Here is a 20,501-nt window from a genome sequence, read left to right as displayed (position 1 = left end):
GTACTTCCGGGTTAAAAAAAGTGTGGGGGCCCAAAGTGATGACACCTTATGTATTCCTTTGTATGGTGCACAAAAAGTGTGGGGGCCCGAGCCCCCACGGCCCCCACGGCTGCGCCGGCCATGTCACATAGAGGTTTATCGATATTTGGCCAGAATTAACTTTGTTCTTTGTCCAAGTCATGCCATATATAAGCGTGCAAAATAACGAATGACTTCAAGGTGTCCTCAAAATAGTACAATTACAGGGAACTGTGAGGGAACAGACCAATGAATAGATGGAGGGACCACGAGGCAACAGAGAAGGAACTTATTTCATTTTTAATAATGCTTACATCATAACTAATATGGCAAAAGTATAATTCTCTCTTTGAGTCATTATTTGGAAGTGCAGCATGTTGAGGATGCCTTTGAATAACAATTGAATACTTTTACTAAACTTGGGGCCATCAAGTTTACATTTCCAAAGAAACAGTCAAAGGAGAGGGGAAAAAAATGTACCCACCTGAGTGTTTCTGAGCTGTCTCAGTTCTTCACTCTTTCTCTCCACTTCATCCTTCAGTCTGCCTATCTCTCCTTCCTGTTTCTCCACGATGCTGGTCAAGTGTTCAACTGTTCTCCCAGCTTCTCCTCGAATCTTAGATGAGAGAAAGAAGGAAAACATTACTCAATCCTCCAAAATACACATTTGGCCATCTTTTCCTGCACATATTCGACTGGTATGACATACATTCATTTTGACTGGAATCACCTAATGAAAAGTATTCTTTTCTTCTTCCTGTTCTATTCAACAACAAAAAAAAACCAGGATTAGCCTCAGTAAGTTTGGTGATCATTCTAAGTTTGGTCAAGAATGAGCCAACATGGATCTACATGAAATGAAAATGATGAAACATGAAAAAGCAAAAGATCAATGTGATATGGCAGAAAGATGCTATATAAGAAGCAAAGTAATTTTCATTCAATGTCACAAATGAGAGATTTCAATTGGTGATGATAAAATATCTTGGCAGCATACAAACTCACACATTAATACAAGCTCTTCCTGCTACACAGTGCACCTCTCTCCTCAGGAATTATCTCTCTCTCTCTCTTTGTCTATCTATCTACCTATCTATCTATCTATCTATCTATCTATCTATCTACCTACCTACCTACCTATCTAGTACCTACCTTTCTATCCTTCTATCTATCTATCTATCTATCTATCTATCTATCTATACATGTACATAGAAAGAGGGAGAGATAGATAGATAGATCAATCATAGACAGACAGACAGATATTTATATTATATTGGAAGGCTATGAATGGGATACCAGGGAATATTGCACGAGTTAGGGCCAATATTGCATGAATCGAAGATGAGTGCAATATTGACCCTAACGAGTGCAATATTCCCTGGTATTCCATGAATCAAGGCCATCCAATATAATTATTATCATCTATACATTCAAGCAGAACAAGCATAAAACGCACAAAATTAGCCGGCTTCTATACTCGTCTTGGAAGTTGACTCGGCAGTCACATCCCAGCGCTGAAAAGGGGAAACCCCTAAAACTGCGTATCAAACAAACAACTGGCAAGATGTTTGCGCGCTTGTGAATTGTAACAAAATGATGCGCACTAGTAGCAAGCGTTTGCGCATTCAGCAAGCGCTCGCGCATTTAATGAGACAGAATTGAATATGGTGTGATCTTGAACGGCAAGTAACAACGGTAGCCTATGAGGAATTAATACGTTGGCCTATGCGTTTTGTTCAATATGCTCTGATATTGAACGGTAAAAATTGAGCGGACTACAATACGCGTTTTTAATGCGCCGCTAAAACGTCCTATATAGATGATAATAGATAATAGATTAGATCTATCTAGTATTCTTCCATCTACCCATCTCACTATCTTTCTCTCTCCTCAGTAATCTGTGTATCTCTCCCTCAATCTCTCAATCGTTCAATCTCTGGCTCAGTTCTTGGTCCACAAACCTGGTCCAGCTCCAGCTCCTGCTTGGTCTTGCCCTGGACCAGCTGCCTCATCTCGTCGTCCTTCCGGGTCAGCTCCTGCCGGAGCTCCGAGGACTCGTTCTCCTTCTTCAGGATCTGGAGCTGCATCTCCTTCACCTGCCTCGTGGCCTCCTCCTGCATCCCGTCGATCTCCGACGATTGCCGCAGCTGGAACTTGCGCAGCTCGAGCTCCTTGTCGTGGAGTTGCTCCTGGGATTAAAAAACATGAGGAGGAATCATGAAATTTTGTTAAGCTTAATACTGTAAAAGTGGACAGTTTTGTGCATTTCGCCCAACCAGAAACTAGCGCGAAAATAAAAGCAAACGTTTGCTATATGATTTATCTTATCCAGCCGAGCATGCAAAGTCACTTGCACAAAAATGTCCTCTCTTACAGTATCTAATTGCAGGGGGTTATTCCACAGAGCTTCAAACTGGCAAGCAGCCCATTGGTGTTTATAACATTACTTGTAATGAACACTTATTGTTTGCTTGAGTGCACTTGTCACTGAGTGGTAGCAGAGATACAAATCTTTCATACCAATATCGAAGCAAAGCTGCAATTGCCTTTCACGTCAAATTTTACGACTAATGGGTGAGGCAATTACTGTATACACCATATATTTCACCAAGTTTTTATCTTTCATAATTTCCCGAATCGGGTGCTATTCACAAATTTAAAGGACAAGTTCACCTTCATAAACATAAGGATTGAGAGAATGCAACAATATTAGTAGAACACATCAGTGAAAATTTGAGGAAAATTGGACAATCGATGCAAAAGTTATGAATTTTTAAAATTTTTGTGTTGGAACCGCTGGATGAGGAGACTACTACAGCTTGTGAGTCATATGCGTACAACAGTATAAAGAAAATGTAAAGAAAATTCAACATATTTTCACTTTTTTTGCATAATAAAAGGGCACTTGACTTGCCTCTTTCTGAAGGCAGGGGGAATAATATTACCCATAACATTTGTCGGTAACGAGTCAGGGGAATGTGTACTTTTTTCAAAAGATGAAATTTTGTGAAATTCTCTTTATATTTTCCTTATATTGTTGTACGCATGTGACATCTAAGTTATTCACACACTGCAGTAGTCTTCTCATCCAGCGGTTACTGCACAAAAACTTCAAAAATTCATAACTTTTGAACGGATTGTCCGATTTTCCTCAAACTTTCAATGATGTGTTCTACTAATATTGCTGCATTCTCTCAATCCTTATGTTTATGAAGGTGAACTTGTCCTTTAACAACATCCAAAAAAAAAAATTCACACTGATCCCGACATAAATGAAACTTGCATGTACATTTCTCTGTTCCTAATTGTACTCCATAATCACGACTTTAACCGCTCGCAAAATTGTTGGAAGTCCCGATTTGCAAAAAATTAGACTTGCTAGATATATGCCATAAAAAGTACACTATTTTGAATAGAACATTTTAGAACATTTGAAATCATTCTCCAATGTGATCCCATCAGTGTCAATCTGCATGGCTTTCATTGATGTGCACATACTTCAACATTACAAATATTTCTAGTCAGACTGCACTGACATTCAGTGATAAAAGCGTTCCCTCAAGATTACCTTCATCAGGGTGGAATGATTTTGTATGTGTGCGTGAACATAAGTCACCTTTTGGTGGGTGTGATGCATTTACACATCTCAAAGATTTTACATGTTTTCCAGTGACTCTCTATCACATCAATCAGCGTGGCTTTGAGTGACACAAACACAGACGTACCTCAAGATTCCTGACATCATTTTCGAGCTTCTTGACATTCTTCCTAGTGGAGCTGAGCTCGTCCTGGAGAATGGCCATTTCTCCGTGCTTCTCCTGCATCAGCCGTGGCTTCTCATCTCTCAGTTGCTCCAGCAACATTCGCTGCTCTTCAATCTGCCACAAAAGAGACGATCATGATACCTGTATTGATTCTTGGAGCAATGCCTCGTGTTCGTCAAAAGGTTATGTTTGGTTTCTTTCCCATTCCTAGGCAGCTGATTTAATGAGGCATTACCAATAATATCTGTTGGGGTGTTTTGAATGTTTCAATTAGCCTGCCATTATTTTTGGCAAATCCTTCAAGACATGGCTCTCATTTTGACTACGACTTTCTAATGTCAGATGGCTCAGTGGATTAGCACATCTGGATCAGACACACAGAGTCCTGGGTTCTTGTCTTAGAGGAATAAGTTGAGCGGCAAATGCCTTCCCTTCTGAAATGAGTAAATCACTCTGTCCCACAAGTCAGAGATTAAAAGGTTTTGTATGTGGGAGAGCCATCTCCAGTGCTCTACAAATGTCCAATTTCCCTTCTCCAAAAGGATACAAAACTTAGGAATGAGGAATGAATGTTCATGAATGGATGACTTTGAAGAATATCATCCACTGGACACAAAAAACGACATGAGCAAATTGAACACTTCTTTTTTTTTTGGACTCACTGATAAAACTTCAGAAAGTTTGTGCTGAAAGTTCAGTTGGAGATGTAGGAAGTCTTGCAAAAGGTGAACAACTTCAACTACATTTTAAATGTGAAATGATTGTGACATAAAGTCTAAGATGCATCACATTATATCCTCTGGTCTCACCTTGATTTCTAGAACCATCTTCTCCTGCTCCAGTCTCCGTCGCGCCTCACTGTGTTCGTCCCTCTCCCGCATCAGCTGCTCGGCCTCCCGCGCCTTCTCCGCCATCTTGTTGTCCAGGGTGAAGTTGGCCGTCTCCAGGGCGACGTTCTTGGTGGCCACCTCCGTCTGGAGCTGCTTGATGGCTTGTTTGTGGTCCTCCAGCTGGGCTCGCAGCAAGGTCTCGATCTCAAGGTCAGCGATGTAGCGATTCCTTTCCCTGAACGAGAACATTACCATTGTTTATTCACAATGCCCTTAAAGTTATGGTACAGTTTTGGTTTAGATGGGGCTGCATTTCCAACTTTTTTTGTGTGTGTATTTGTGAAATAATGAGAAATCTCTTATAAAATATGAAAAAACATTTAATTCTTAAAAGGAATTCACAATTTATGTGATGACAATTACCCCTGAAATGGCTGAGATATTAAAAAAAAAAGCGATTCTAATAAAATGCGAGAGGCCACAACTTTTATTAAGGATCTCTTTGGTTTTCCTTGTTTTTGGATATCTCAGTCATTTCAAAACTGATTTTCATCAAATAAACTTTCAATTTCCCATAAAAATTCTATGCTCTTTATCATTTTATAGAGTGGCTTCTAAATATCTTGCAAAAAGTTAAAAGCTTTTTTAATAATCCTCATCTAAACCTATACTACACCATCCCTTTAAACACCACTCTTTTTCACAAAGCAAACTTCTTATTACAAACAGATTACCCCAATACCCCCTCCCCCACAACAAACAAAAAATAGCTGAGGTAAATGATTCCCAAGACTCTGAATTCTCATTTTATTTTTTATTCAAGTTCATTTACACCAGTCCAAAAATCACAAAATCATGCCTTGCTTCCAGCCACTAACTTGGTTCTCACCTAGCTCAATCCAGCGCTATTTTAAAGCAAGAGAATCAATTAAATTTTGCCTCAACTTTAGACAGCAATTACAAGAAACCATATACAGTGGACTCCCGTTATAATCAAGTCCTCGGGACCAGCAATTTTCTTTTGTTGTATCAAAATTTCGTTACAATCGAACAAATAAACAATAAAAAACATAGAGCTGATAATTTTGTGACCTGGATTTTTATTCCATTGTTACCGGAATTTCGTTATAATATGTGTTTGTCATAAAGGGAGTGCACTGTACTCTACAACATGAATGAAAATAAGTCCCTCTCAAGACACAATCTTCTGCATCTGGCTCATGTAGCTTACCTCTCCTTGGTGAGATTTCCTTGTAACTCACTGAGCTCACTCTCCACTTGGCCTGTGTGAGGAAAACAATGAAATTTGTTAACAATATTCCCTCAATCTGTCAAAATCATTGCACAGAAACTACAGGTTCTGAATGGTTGACTATGTACATCTGCTCATGTGCACTAATTAGGCAACAACCTGGTGTGTAATATGACCAAGATGGCATAGAAATATCTGAGATGATATTTGGCACATACATGTATTATATTGAGAGTTTTAGAGTTGTTTGTGTTTAGTATTAATCTTTTGAAACACTCAATACATGATCCATTTCTTCTTATGCGTCAATGGTAAGAGAGGTGATAGAGGTTTAAATATATCTGATGGATACCTGAGATGTATTGCACGTGGATAAAAATGGATCTGCATACATATTGGATCATAATTATGTCTCATCTGTGATGTTTTCAATGCACACATATTGATCAATCAATCTATGGCACTATAGTCCTGAATGACACTTTGCCATGTAATGACTACGCATTTACATATGAAGTGTCCCAAATGTCATATTTTACAGGTTAACACCATGTCTTACTCTCTGAGCTAGTACAACTACACCTCACACAGTTTTTTGTAGTTACAGTGTGGTAAGTATTTTGATTTTGAATGTAAAGTATAGCCTATTTTCCTCTGAAGACCAGGATGTATCCACTGCAAATATTTCACTCTGTCAACTCCATTGGCAGTTATACTGCACAAGACATACATGTCAAAGCAGTGTTCCAGTGACGGATAACTTCTGATGCATTATGCTACACATTACAGATTTTTTTTTTCGCAAATAACTAAACTATTTGGAATGTCATTGCAAAACTTAAAAGAAAACAATCAAACAAGGCAAACCTCACACCATAAAGAAGAGTGAATCTTGAAAAAGGAAGAAGCAGAATACTGATGTAATATTTTGGAATATATGTGCTGATAAAAGTAAGATTTTTTTTCTACTCTTGCTCAAATTTGAAGATGAAGCTTTCTGCAATGCTTTAGAAAGACATTAAAATTGTGCATCTGCTTGTCTGAAGCACAGTGGTCTATATAAAGAAGGTAGACCCATGTAGCAGAAATATAATGAAACATGAGAAATGATAAGAGAAAGAGATTTAGTGGACAGAAAGAAAAAATAAATAAGAAAGTAAAGATAAATAGAGATAGAATGACAGATAAATGGATAGACAGTGATAGATAGATGGACAGATAGATAGAGACATAAATAGGTATATACACGTGTAGACAGACAGATGGGAAGACGGATTGACAGAGATATAGATAGATAGATAGATAGATTGATAGATAGATAGATATAAATAGGTATATAGATAGATAAACAGACATATAGGCAGACAGATAGATAGGTAGATAGATAGATGTACAGACAGATAAGAAGATAAGATAGATAGATAGGTAGATAAGATAGATAGATAGACAGATAGATGGATAGATAGATGGATAGATAGACAGATAGATAGATGGATAGATAGATAGATAGATAGATAGATAGATATAGGCATATAGATAGATAAAAAGATAGATAGGAAGACAGATAGATAGGTAGATAGATAGATAGATAGATAGATAGATAGATGGATAGATAAATAGGTAAATCAGATACATATGAGAGAGGGGTGGAGGAGAGAGAAAGAGACAAACAGAGACAGAGACAGAAACTACAGTCCATAATTGTTTTTCTTCACCACAGGCAAAAGTGAGTCTTCATATTTTGCTGGAGCGTGGGTAGCTACTGAGAAAAACCCTTTGCAACAAGCACTGGGGAAAAAAAAAAATCAAAATTCCAAGCACCCCTCTGGCATACTTCATGGATATAAGAAAGTCACTTTTTTGATAGGTTAATAAAGGATCTGCCACGAAAGTGAAAACTCCCAGAACAGAAGAATAAAGGAAAACAACAGGGCAAACATAGCATGGCAGTTGTAGGGATTCAACAAGGAGAGCACAAACTTGCAAAAGAAATTTATGAGGGAATGCCTCCACATTCGTTGATTTTTTTTTTCCTAGAAATATACACCATACCACAGATGTCAATTGCAAAATTCTCAGCCCAGGACCTCAAGCTAAAAAAGATCTGCCTCAGACTAACTACATAGCTTGGTGTGAGAGCAGAAGCCTCTAGGTAAAACCTTAATCTGCTTTTAATGACATTTAAGACAGGGAAGTCAGAGGTATATGATGTCAATCATGATTCACTTTATTATTCTCATATGCCCTGCGGACAGACATTTTAGCACAAATCAGGTTGCCACTTTGAATATTCATGAAATGTCACAACTGGGGGCAAATATGCACACGAACTATAGTGTCTACATTCACACAATGTGCAGAGAGTCAAAAAAATTTGTAACAACGTACTTAATTATGTTATCAATGCACAGCTTATTCAGAATTGCACTATGTACACACTGTACACTTTGAAGTACTGTCATACATCATGAATGCATGATGGGAAACCAATTTCAGAACTCAGTCACTATGTCCACAAAGGTCCCTAAGTCTTACCATATGAAAAGCAGTCAGCTTTCATACATTAAGCATGAAATCCTTTTGACAAGTGTCATTTATCATCAAGATGAAAGAAGTTATAAGATATTGTCAAAAATGGTTCCAAAGGCTATATCATATCCCATGGGGCAGTGGGGTGGGCAAGTTAGAAGCAATGCTACACTGTATGTAGGAAAATCCCACTTTCCCCTTGCTTTCCTTAATCCACCTGTTACCTGGATGTTAGTTAAAGTTAACCTCACTGTGCATAATGCAGTGCTACTGCATCAATGTGGTCTGTAAAATGTGGTTTTTATTTCCTACAAGAAGGGTACAACGAAAATCTGCATTTCAGCTGGACAGGTTTGCTAAATGTGTGCCATGCACTACACGCACTAAAAACTCAGCTTGGCAATGTGGCACACAAGTATATTGCAGAGTGTGACAAGTAATGCATACACACAATTCCATCAAAAATATGTACACACAATCACATGGCATATGACATTCTATCACCATGCCCTTTTACTGCTAAACTGGCAGCGTTAGTGTACAGCAATGCAGCATTTGAGTTGGTGCAACTAGTGATGGCTAGAATGAGTGTACACAGGCACTTACTTGGTGGGTATACTTGTATGTGGTCTGTTTCCATAATGAGGCAGATATGGAAAATATATCATGTACATTTATGTGTCTATACATAAATACGGATGGAAATTGTGCACTTATTTAATGAAGGTGATGATCCCTGTTATTTGGGTGCATATACGGTAGATAAATCAGTGTATATCATGTGCTTGAACATACGAAAATATCTAAAATATTCATTGGATACATGTAATTCAAATTAACATGATTGTCATATGAATAATGAACATCTATGCATGAAGTACTGGGATCATGACATAAATAGTGCAAAACATGAAAGTGAAAGTAATTCTTACAAACAAGCAAAACTAAGGTATCTTTTGAATTCCATATCAGATACAGAAACTGTTAAACAGATATTTGTGTTTCTTAAAGGCCACATCACCCTAGAGCACGTCCAGCCAACAAATGCCAAATGAATTCAAAAATTTGAAGATATAATGTACATTCACCTCTGTTGCTACAACTAGAATAGTTCGTAACATGTTTGATGTTCTTTGTATTAATTAGCTATTCCTAGAGATCCACAGAGATAGGCTGGAGCCGATAGTTTACTTTGATTGTCCAAAATGAAAAATTGGCTCCAGCGCCAAATAAAAAGAATGTCAAACATGTCACACACTATTCTAGTATCAACAATGGATGCAAACATATCTCCAAATTTTTGAATTCATTGGGCATTCTTTAGCTTGATATGCTCTAGTGTGATGCAGCCTTAAAATTACTTTATCAGAACAACAATATGTTGGCCATACTACCCATGAAAATGCAAAACACACATTACCCTGAATGTAACTTTCTATAGAGCTACAACATTTTTACTGCATTCATCTGAACGCTCATTTAACTGTCCTTTGCAACATAACACCTACAAGGTTGTAGCTTCGAAGTAGATACTGCTTCAGAAAATTCTTACTTACCTACGTTAGCAATAAAACCTAATCAAATTTATGGCAATTCTGGCCTACTTTTAAATTCTTTGAAACATGTAAAAGCATAACAATCACCACACACAAAATATCAAAATACCATGTTAAGGAAAACAAACTGTTAGCACTACAACACCAACAACAAAGCAAATATTAAGCATCAACCATGTACCTTGAAGATTATACAAATCATAAGCATTTGATGCACTTCAGTGGATCTTCCTCAAGAGCAATTTCACTTGGAATCTTTTTCTTTTTTCCTTTTCAGATATGAATCACATTCAGTGTTACGTCTGTCTTTGTGATAAGATTTGATATCACTATGATTATATTTAACAAAGTACATTTCTGTAAGAAGGTATATGTTATCAGTTAAATGCATGCAGATATTGTTGCTGTCTTCCTACAAGAGAACATTAGTTTTTTTATAGGTACATGTAAAACACTCTGTGACATTTTAATTCAAGGTGATAGATAACTACACTTATGATTCACAGCTAATCATGCATATAATGATGCAGAATTATGAACATTTATGATAAAAATATTTACAAAGTGCATGCAAGGCTCATGCTTGTGGGAAGCTAATTGAGGTACCAATCCATTTTTGAAATATGCGACATCTAGCAGTGGATTTTGTTACTGCAAAAGCAATCTGAATGTGCCTCCTCTTTACTGTAAATATCACAAATTAAGATGCAAAATGGGATGGCACCGTCTATGAATTAATTGTTCAGAACTCATAGTACTATATGGATTATGGCCAAAAACAACACCAGCAACAACAACAACAACAACAACAAAACAAACTCTGATCCAATTTCTTTTACATTTATAGAGTAGTAGTTAGCATAATCACAACAGCAAAACAACAATAAAGCCATGTTAAACATCATGCAACAAAAAGACTGGGCATCTTTTTTTCTTCTCCATTATGGCGTTCTTTCGTCATTTTACTTTGGGCAATTGCCTCTTTTCTTTTCTACAAATTGTAGGATATTTCTCCTGGCATTTTGACAGACTCATTCATTTCTCAAAGAGCCTATCACTTCTATTCTGATTATCTATTTTGCTGTGTATCAATGGAATTTTAAGTGTCCATTGATTGGGGTTTTTATATATCCTTTCAAATAATACTTTTGAGAACTAATCAAAACTGACAAAGATGCAGAAACTTTGAAATTCATAAGATATTCAACAGTGAAATGGGGATAGCTCCTAAAATCTAGGCATGTGTCACTCAAAACTTGACATCCATGGTTACAGTGAAAAACAAACTTTAGCAATCGAACACATTCTGATGTTAAGTAGCACAAGTATTTACAGTAAGACAGAGAAAATTAGGACTTCTATTAAGATAACTAATGCTTTCTTGACAAATAAAACACAGTTGATATCAAATATATGAGATATGTTGTCTATTACATGATTTTTTAAAAACGGTCTACTTGTACATGTTACATATTGTGGAAAGTTGTGTTGATAGTGCAGGAGAACTACACTCTTTAACCACTTGATGGAGGTGCATGTGAACAATATGCTTTTCATATATCGTCGCCGGGGTGACAAGACCTTCTATCTCAAATTTTGGTGAAAATGACTTTTTTGGATTAATGGTCAAATAATCAGTTAGGTGATATCCTGTCCAAATCCTAGCTGTCTTACCCCAAAAATGAAGCCACCATAGCATGTCAAAAGAGAGGCTACCCCATTTGATATCATAGTGCTTCAGCTGCCACATTTTTTTTGCTTTTCTGAACATTTGACATTTTGTAGACACGAGGTCTTGTCGCCCTAGCGATGATATGTAAATGGGGTTAATAGGAACCAACCACCGATTAACCAGCCACCCATCACCGCAAACCACCAAGTTTAGGAGGAGAAGTGAAATCGGAGGGTCTTACGCAAGCGGTCCTCGGCTCTCTTCTTGCCGTTCTCCGCCAGCACACTCTGACCCTTGAGGACATCCACCTGTCTCTCCAGAGAGTCGTTGTCCTGACGCAGCTTTCTCAGCTCATTGATCTCCTCTGTGAGGAAGAGACAGAAAAGAGGCAGAGTCACATGTCTGACATCACAAGGTCATTTACAAGAAACCCAAACCCAAACAGAAATGTGGATTGAGTGAAAGCAGCAACATTAGTAGAACACATCAGTGAAAGTTTGAGGAAAATCAGACAATCGATGCAAAAGTTATGAATTTTTAAAGTTTTGGTGCTGGAACTGCTGGATGAGGAGACTACTAGAGGTTATGATGCTATGTGTGGACAACAAGATAAAGAAAATATAAAGGGAATTCCACAAAAATTCAATTTTCATGAAAATTACACATTCCATCACCTTGATACTGACATATGTTAAGGGTAGCAATGGTTCCCTGTTTTCTGAAAGCGGTTAGTCAAGTGCTCTTTCAATATGCTAGAAAAGTGAATTTTTGTGGAATTTTCTTATACTTTCTTTATCTTGTTGTCCACACATACGTCATAAGCTCTAGTACTGTAGTCTCCTCATCCAGCGATTCCAACACCAAAACTTTAAAATTTCATAACTTTTGCATCAATTGTCCGATTTTCCTCACATTTTCACTGATGTGTTCTACTTAAGTTACTGCTTTCACTCAATCCACATGATTGCTCTTTGGGTTTGGGTTCCCTTCAAGTGTGTTTGTGTTTGTATGTGTCCTAGTATTCATCTGGGCACATGTGTGTATGCTAGTAGCTTTCTGAGCATGCTCCATTGCTGTACATTCAAATAGATTGTTTGTGGGTACTTGTGTAATGCGTAATTGTTTAGAGTGAGGCATGATGCACACATATCAGTATACATGTTGCACAGCTACGTTGATTTTCATGTTTGGAAATGTCAAATTGAATTCTGTCCTTTTTTGTATGTGAATTGGTGGAAAATATACGATCAAGCAATTGCGCAGCGCAAAATTTTAGAACCCTTGAATATGTTTTGAGCCGCTCAGCATGAAAATTTAATCACACACGAATTATGACATTTACAGTATTTCATAGCTGCATTGGTCATAATGTGTGTCATCTACACAATCAGAGTCTATTCTTGGCAAAGTATTCCAACACAGACCATGTCTGTCAGCTCTGTCCTACAACAATAAATCATTTGTTAATATATAGATTAATCTCTGCTCATGTTTACCAGCTTTGTTCTTTTCCTTTACTCAAATTGCTGCCTACTTTCTTCACTTTCTATTCAATGCTCACAGTCATGGATCAGAGCATGCTGACTATACCTGCATTGTATCTTCTTCATCAGAATCTGACCATTAAAACAGAGCAATAAAGCAGATAACTTGTCCCCCTCCATACATTGATTTCATCCCGAGGAGTACTGTAAAAGTGGAAATTTTCATGGTGTTGGAAAGTTTCGCACATTTCGTGCAACCAGAAGCTAGCACGAAAATAAAAGCACGCAAATATTTTTGTGTGCCATCTGTATATTCAGTAGTTGATGGCTTGATTACGCGGAATTAAAAACATGTGAAAATCTTCTTACCCGGCCAAGCACGATAAATTAGTCACACGAAAATATCCACTTTTACAGTATCTGCTAGCTCACCTCGTCTGTCCAGGTTGCTAAGTGACAGCTTGAGACCCGACGCATCCACGGTCCTCGCCAGGTGGTCTTGCAGAAACTTCTGATGTCTGTTCTCCAGCTCTGTGTACTCAGCCTTCAAAATCTCATAGTCCGCCTCCAGCTTGATCTTGTCCTTCTCTATGCTGTGGTACACACACAATGATGAAAAGGGTACGGGGTGAACAGAGAGACACTCATATCATTATTTGTGCTGGTGATATACACACCAGGATGAGAGCGAGATGGGGTGGGAGGGAGGAGGGGGTTAGGAAGGGCAGAAAGAAACTGGGTCAACTCATTTGAGACCACAACTCGAGGACAGAGAAAGGTGAACAAATTGCAAGCTCTCAAACATATTTTTTCCTATTTTTTATAAATGAAGCTCTAATTGTACACACTATCATAAAGAATCAATATGACACAAACTTACAGTTCACATGGTAAACACAAGCATTTAATAATCATCCATGGAATACATCAATGTATGTGTGGACATGTTCTTTTTCTTGGGGGTGACATTCTATGCAATTAGATGCATTCTACTGTATACATTCTTATATCATGAGAGTAGATTTTCTTTTTTTCATTTTGCATGATATGAAACTACACTGTGAAAATAAAAGCTTGTGAACATTTTTGCCTCTCATAAGTCATAATAATCCATTTCTTTTATTATGTTATGCTAAAAACATGCAAAATTCATACCTGGCTGATAGTGAATAATTACTCAGATAATACTGTATACGCCATATATTTTGCGAGTCTAAATTTTCGCGAATCGGGAATTCCCGACGATTTCGCGAGTGGTTAAATTTGCGAGCGTGGAGTCCTGTACTGAACAGAGAAATGTACACGCGTATGTAACATTCACATCGGGGTCAGAGTCAATATTTTTGCGAATAGCACCTGATTCGTGAAATTCGCGAAACATTCGGCGTGTAACAGTAACTGCAACTGTATTTTGATCAAACATGCTGAACTTCATAAAGTATTGTCTCACTGAATTGCTAACATGTTGTAACTCAACATCTTTGCACATAGGCCTACACACACATGCATAAATACAAATATCCCCTCAAATACGTCTGTGAGTGCTAAGTAGATTTGATATCCACAAAGATACTCACGTGTCGTAGTTGAACTTTGGCACCCATTCCTCTTTGGGCGTTCTGATGCGAAGCTCTGCGTTTTCCCTATCAAGCCGGCTGACCTTCTCACTGAGCATGTTATTGAGGTCACCTATGGATCTGACCTGTTCCTCCAGTTCACGACCTCTGACCTCTGCATCGTCGGCCATCCTAGCACGCATAGTGAGTTGAGCTGAGTTCTCCTCAAGCTAGGAATGGACAAGAAATAGGAAGACGAAGTACATAGCACAAGGTGATTATAGTGAATCTAAAATATTCATTGTATGCCATGCACACATCTGCTCTTTCTCACTCTAATATAACATGTAATTTCAAAATTCTGTTGTGAACTTTTGAACTGACATCGAGATTTGGTGCAAATCAAACGCACGTGATTATCCAAGCAAAAATGCCATCCAGGGTTCTCACCTCTTCAACACATTAAGTCTTAAATCAGAACTCAATTCTGGTACTAATAACAACATTAACAACGTCTGCAAGGTATATGTCGCAATGACACAAACATCTTACACAGGTGACACCTTCTACCCAGTCAATATACATAAACAGTTATCCACATAATGAGCCAACTTCAGCAAATTTATAATTCAACTTTTCACACAGATGATTTGATGCCCACGTCAAGCATGCTGATGAGGAAACCTGCCTCACCTTGGAGATCTTTTCCTGGAGGAGTTTGTTCATCTCCTTAAGGTTCTTGATGTGCTCCTCATGGTCCACCCTGCTCTCAAAGGCTACGGGCGTGGCCCTGGCAGACCGGTATCCTCCTGGAGTCCTCTCGCGAGCCAGCTCCTCCTTCAGCTCTGCTATCTTGTCTCTGAGGAGAAGAAAGAGGCATGTGTGGAGAAACTTTAGAATCATAGTGGATCACCATAATTCCATTTAAAAAAAAAAATCTGTAGCATGCAAGAAAAATTAAGGAATTATGACACTGTCCACTTTACACAGAAATAGTGATTACTATTAACCAGTAAAACTTCAACAGAACACATGGCTCATTTCATAAAGGTTACGGCCATGGCCTGCATTGAACCGCATCCTCCTGGAGAATATCGGTATCATAGAGAACACTTTTGCACCCTGCAGCTACACATGTAATTACCAAAATATAATGTAATCTGACTGAAAACCTACCTCATGAATGCACATGCACATACACCCACGCACCAAGCAGCTATAATTCACACACTCAGGCTAATTTGCTCCCAAACAGTGCGAACATATTCCTGCAAATTTATCAGTTGATAAATACCATACCTCTTTGACTTATCAGAAGTATGTTACGATGAAACACCTAACTTAAGTGTCATTTGCTGTAAATACAGTACAATGCATGAACATTTTGCACATTGTGCTATGAATGTTAGGAACATTAGGAGTCATTTTTTGTCTGTATCACCTGTATCGTTGTAGCTAATAATAAGGATACACAACAATGAGGTCAATCTGATATGTATATATCAAATACAATGTACACAAGTCCATGAGAAATGGAAATCCATAATATTATCATTTGTCTCTTCCAAGTCAAAGTGAACAGACGGCATTCTGGGAAGGACTTTCCACATAACACTTACTCTGAAAGACCAAGTTCAGCCTTGAGATGATCAATCTCAGCTTGTAGCTTCTCAGCAGCTTGCTTGGGGACACCGGTCGTCTGTAAATCACAAACAGAATTTACTCTGCTGAATATTCCACATGCATACACATATCAACCCTTTGAGAACATGCATTTCCCATATACACTTCCCCCAAGTATACTCAGGACCCCTTTTCAACGGGTTAAATACAGACTGTAGCTGACCTTGTTTTGAGCACTTCATTCGACTGCAAAACCAACACCTCCAGATGACTGTTGATCGCAGCTGTCAGCAGAATATCATGTTAATATTGCGGATCATTTTACACCCAGGTTTTGCAATGAGAAAACAACATTTCTCACATTTCATCTTATGTTTCCATCCTTTACATTTGACTGTGAACTGTGATTTTGCATGATGTCATTTGATATGTCTAATCTGCAGTCACAGTGTGAATAATATTTGGAGTTCTCATTTACGTTTACCTGCAAGTATGATATATGTGTGTTATAGACTTACCAAACAAATGAAAGTAAAGCAAGATAATGAATACTTTGACTGTGGTGAAATGAATGGGAAAATGGGTAATATGTAAATAAACAACAGATAGGGCTATACGACCAGTCTAGGCTTCTCAGCATTAGTAACTGAATGCCAAAACAGCTCAGGCCTTACTCCAAACTGGGTATGGCACTGGCCTAGGCTTTTACCTAGTCCTGTACTAAGGCCTATGCTACAAAGCTAGAATTTTTTTATGCACATGAAACTTTTGTAAATTTTGCAAAAAAACCGAGGTTCACAAAACAAGTCAAATGTACACACAAGTTTTTGTCTGTAGGCCTGATGCTGACCTGGTTCTTGGACAAGATGGACTTCTGCATCTCCAGGAGTTGGATGACCTGCTGGTCCTCTCCGTGCTCCTTGGCCAGCCGTTTGTTCTCCTCCTCCAGCTCCTGGGCTGTCTCTCTCACCACGGCGAGCTCCTCCAGGGAGGATTGCAGGGACTGCATCTCTGATTTCAGCACTGATATCTGGCAGGTGGTGGAAGAAGTGTATAACACTATCAGAGTCCATTGGCATTGGCAATCATTCATTCATTTATCATTCATTCATTCATTCTTTCATTCATTCATCCATCATTCATTCATTCATTCATTCATTCATTCATTCATTCATTCATTCATTCATTCATTCATTCATTCATTCATTCATTCATTCATTCATCCTTCATAGGAATTCATTCTCAACACAACCATAGCAAGGAGCACATCAAGTGTTTCCACAGAAGAGTCTTAGATCTATCAAGGCATGCACAATTTCACCACAATTTCACATCAATGAGGAAATGAACAGGAATGGGATATCTTCATGCTATGTAGTCATATTGCTCCAAAATCACATATTTTTATTCTTATCACCAGGTAATGGCATTCATTTGAAGACAACTAAGTTGCATCATGTCTACTTTTTGTTTGTGCATGTGTGTGTATTAATTTTTGATCATCTGCAAAAGAGGAAATCAAAAAAAAAAAAAAATGTGTATGTCACTTACTTGAAAAATAATACTAATTGGTAAATACCAGTAGGTCACTAACAAAGGTTTCAATGTCCTACCAATTAAACAGCATGAAAATTATAATGTGTTCTCTACTCCTGCATGAACTAATCAATCAGGTATAATTACTGTACAAACAAAATTAATTGAAATGACCACATAAGGACATCTTTAGCAATGGTAGTGGGAGGGGAAGTAATTAAAGACAAAAATATTTCTTCTCCTTACTCTAATACCATTATTTTCACCTACATATTAGCACTGAAATTGAAAGTGCCATACAATCATGATGTAGTAATGCCTGTTGCTTAATGTGTCATACCTTTGGATTGGTTTTTGTAATGTACATGTGCAGGCGTGTGTTGGGGAGGGATGATAATCGTGTTCTGAGGAAAGTGCTGGAGTTTAAACTGAATGAGCCACAAAAGCAAAGATGATCAAAGAAAACATGGAAGAGAGGTGAACATAGAGCTTGGCAATGATGGCTTGAGGAAGGAGGATGCCCCAAATTGGGCAAGATAGGGAAAAGGTGAGAGAGCAGTTGCTGTTAGAATGAGGTAAATCCAGCCACCCCCATTATAGGGGGCAAACTCAAATCAAAACTGGATGATGATGATGTTGATGATGATGACGTGCAAACCTTGTTACAGCACCCACCTGTTCATTGGCTTCCCTGAGCTTGTCCTTGAGTGAGATGGATTCCTTCTCCTTGAGTGCCAGACTGCTGGAGAGGCGGTCACAGGAGGACTTCCACTCCTCCTCCTCCTTCTGCTGCTTCAGGGTGGCATCCTTCAGGTCCTCGTTGGCACGGTGAAGCATCTAGGGGATGTGGGAAGAGGGATGCAGCAACATAATGAATCGGTGAACCATTCACCCATACATCCATTAAATCATCCATCCCTTCATCCAGCCATTCATTCATAAATCCATTCATTTACTCAATTATCCATTCATTCATCTATTTATTCATCCATTCATCCATTTGTTCACTTGCTCGTCCGTCCATCCATTCATTTGTCCACTCGTTCACCCATCTATCTATCCATTCATTCATTCATCCATCAAGTCATTCAACCATTAATACATTCATCCATCCATTTGTCCATTCATTCATCCATCACTTCAGTCATTCACTCATCCATCCATCCATCCATTCATTCATTCATTCATTCATACATTCATCCATTCATGTATCCATCCATTCATGCATCCTTTCATTCATTCATCCATTTGTTCATGGTTGATCTTATGGAAGCATACTCCAGAGAAATAAGTCATACATGATTCAAAAACAGGTATGGCTACAGAAAACACAGGGGAACAAGATAATTGCCAAAAGTCTCATGCTCTGGGAATTACTCACACAACAATTTGCTATTATTAGTCATTGCAGACCAAAACAGGTCAGGTTTATCACAGGCTTTCTCAGCTCATAAAGCTGCTGCTAAAGATATTGACAGAAGTGAAGGCATTTCACTCCTTTGAAGATTCAGTGGAGTTAAAGTGCCAACTATTACTTCTCACCTACTGATTGTGTGTAACCCTTGTCATCTTGCCGTTGATTGAAAAATTATCAAGTCCATGGCCAATTCTATGGTTATCAAACGCTAACTCACCGTCTCTAGTTCCTGGGCCTTTGAAGATGACTTGGTCTTCTCACTGCGTGCCTCCCTGGCACTCTCTCGCACAGACTGCAGCTGTTCCTCATACTGTTCTTTCTCCCTCTGGAAGTCTGCCTTTAGCTGCTCAATAGCCTGGTGGAAAAAACCACATCACAGGGGTGTGTTCAAGTGAATGACTGTCCAGTGTATTTGCAATACTGTGGATACATGTGTAAAGGTACTTTCACTTCTTATCTGAGTTATCTGTCGCATACCTGGTAATTTACAGAAACACATACCTTATATCTAAATCTTTCAGCAGACACTATGTATGACAAATAAGACATCATGGTAATAACTAAAGAATTCTATCGTTGTGGGCATCTTCCAGAGTCATTTCTTCCAGAATTCAACTTCTGAGGCTTGATTTGCGACATTGAATTGGCATATCTCAGTAAATGCTTAACTCAATTAGACTGGGCTGTGAGTACAGTAATAGAACTTAAGTTGAAATCTATGGCTTTATACGCATGATGGCATACACTCAGTGAGATTTCAACATAGACATTTCCTACATAGGCCGTGTGAGCCCTTCTCCCACAACAACCCTGTAGGCAATAATGATCACAAATTACTCCATCAAAAAACTAGAAATGTCGCTACAGCGACTGGTTATACCCCCGCCAAACAACATTTCATAAGCTTTGGTCAAAACAACATTTCATAAGCTTTGGTCAAAAAACTGAGGAAGTAGTTAAATCCGCAAGATCTTTCCTTGATCTTCTGCCATTAATATGCCGTTACCATGGCAACGTACTTTCGGGTATTGTCGAAAAATGCGTCTTGCACATCTACAACCAAAGGCACACATATGTACCAAGTTTCATGGAAATTGGGCAAAAACTGAGGAAGTAGTTTGCAACACAAAATTTTCCATCATTTTGGCTCATAATATGTGAGCTGTTACCATGGCAACATACTTTTTGTCACTGTCAAGAAATGTGTCATGCTGACCTATATCCTAAGACAAACATTCAATATGAATTCCATGAGAATTGGAAG

The 20,501-nt window shown here is 38.3% G+C and overlaps 1 protein-coding gene across 1 annotated transcript in view; it reads right to left on the bottom strand.

Annotated features, from left to right (window-relative positions):
* The window catches only part of LOC139727015 (uncharacterized), a 51,394-nt gene that overhangs the window by 9,980 nt on the left and 20,913 nt on the right, over window positions 1–20,501 (bottom strand). The window contains exons 13-25 of the mRNA XM_071637996.1: window positions 19,455–19,592; window positions 18,496–18,657; window positions 17,135–17,314; window positions 16,281–16,360; window positions 15,355–15,520; window positions 14,683–14,891; window positions 13,538–13,698; window positions 11,863–11,985; window positions 5,844–5,895; window positions 4,592–4,847; window positions 3,744–3,896; window positions 1,980–2,207; window positions 503–634 (exon numbers count right to left, since the gene is read on the bottom strand). Of these exons, the coding sequence (XP_071494097.1) occupies window positions 503–634; window positions 1,980–2,207; window positions 3,744–3,896; window positions 4,592–4,847; window positions 5,844–5,895; window positions 11,863–11,985; window positions 13,538–13,698; window positions 14,683–14,891; window positions 15,355–15,520; window positions 16,281–16,360; window positions 17,135–17,314; window positions 18,496–18,657; window positions 19,455–19,592 (2,040 nt within the window). The remainder of the gene's footprint in view (window positions 1–502; window positions 635–1,979; window positions 2,208–3,743; window positions 3,897–4,591; window positions 4,848–5,843; window positions 5,896–11,862; window positions 11,986–13,537; window positions 13,699–14,682; window positions 14,892–15,354; window positions 15,521–16,280; window positions 16,361–17,134; window positions 17,315–18,495; window positions 18,658–19,454; window positions 19,593–20,501) is intronic.

Source organism: Diadema antillarum, unplaced genomic scaffold (assembly GCF_040938485.1).
Source record: "Diadema antillarum isolate AM-2024a unplaced genomic scaffold, OU_Dant_1.0 seq00000111_RagTag, whole genome shotgun sequence".
Taxonomy (NCBI): Eukaryota; Metazoa; Echinodermata; class Echinoidea; order Diadematoida; family Diadematidae; genus Diadema; species Diadema antillarum.
The sequence above is the reverse complement of the archived record's forward strand: the minus strand, read 5'-3'. Positions and strand labels throughout refer to the sequence as shown.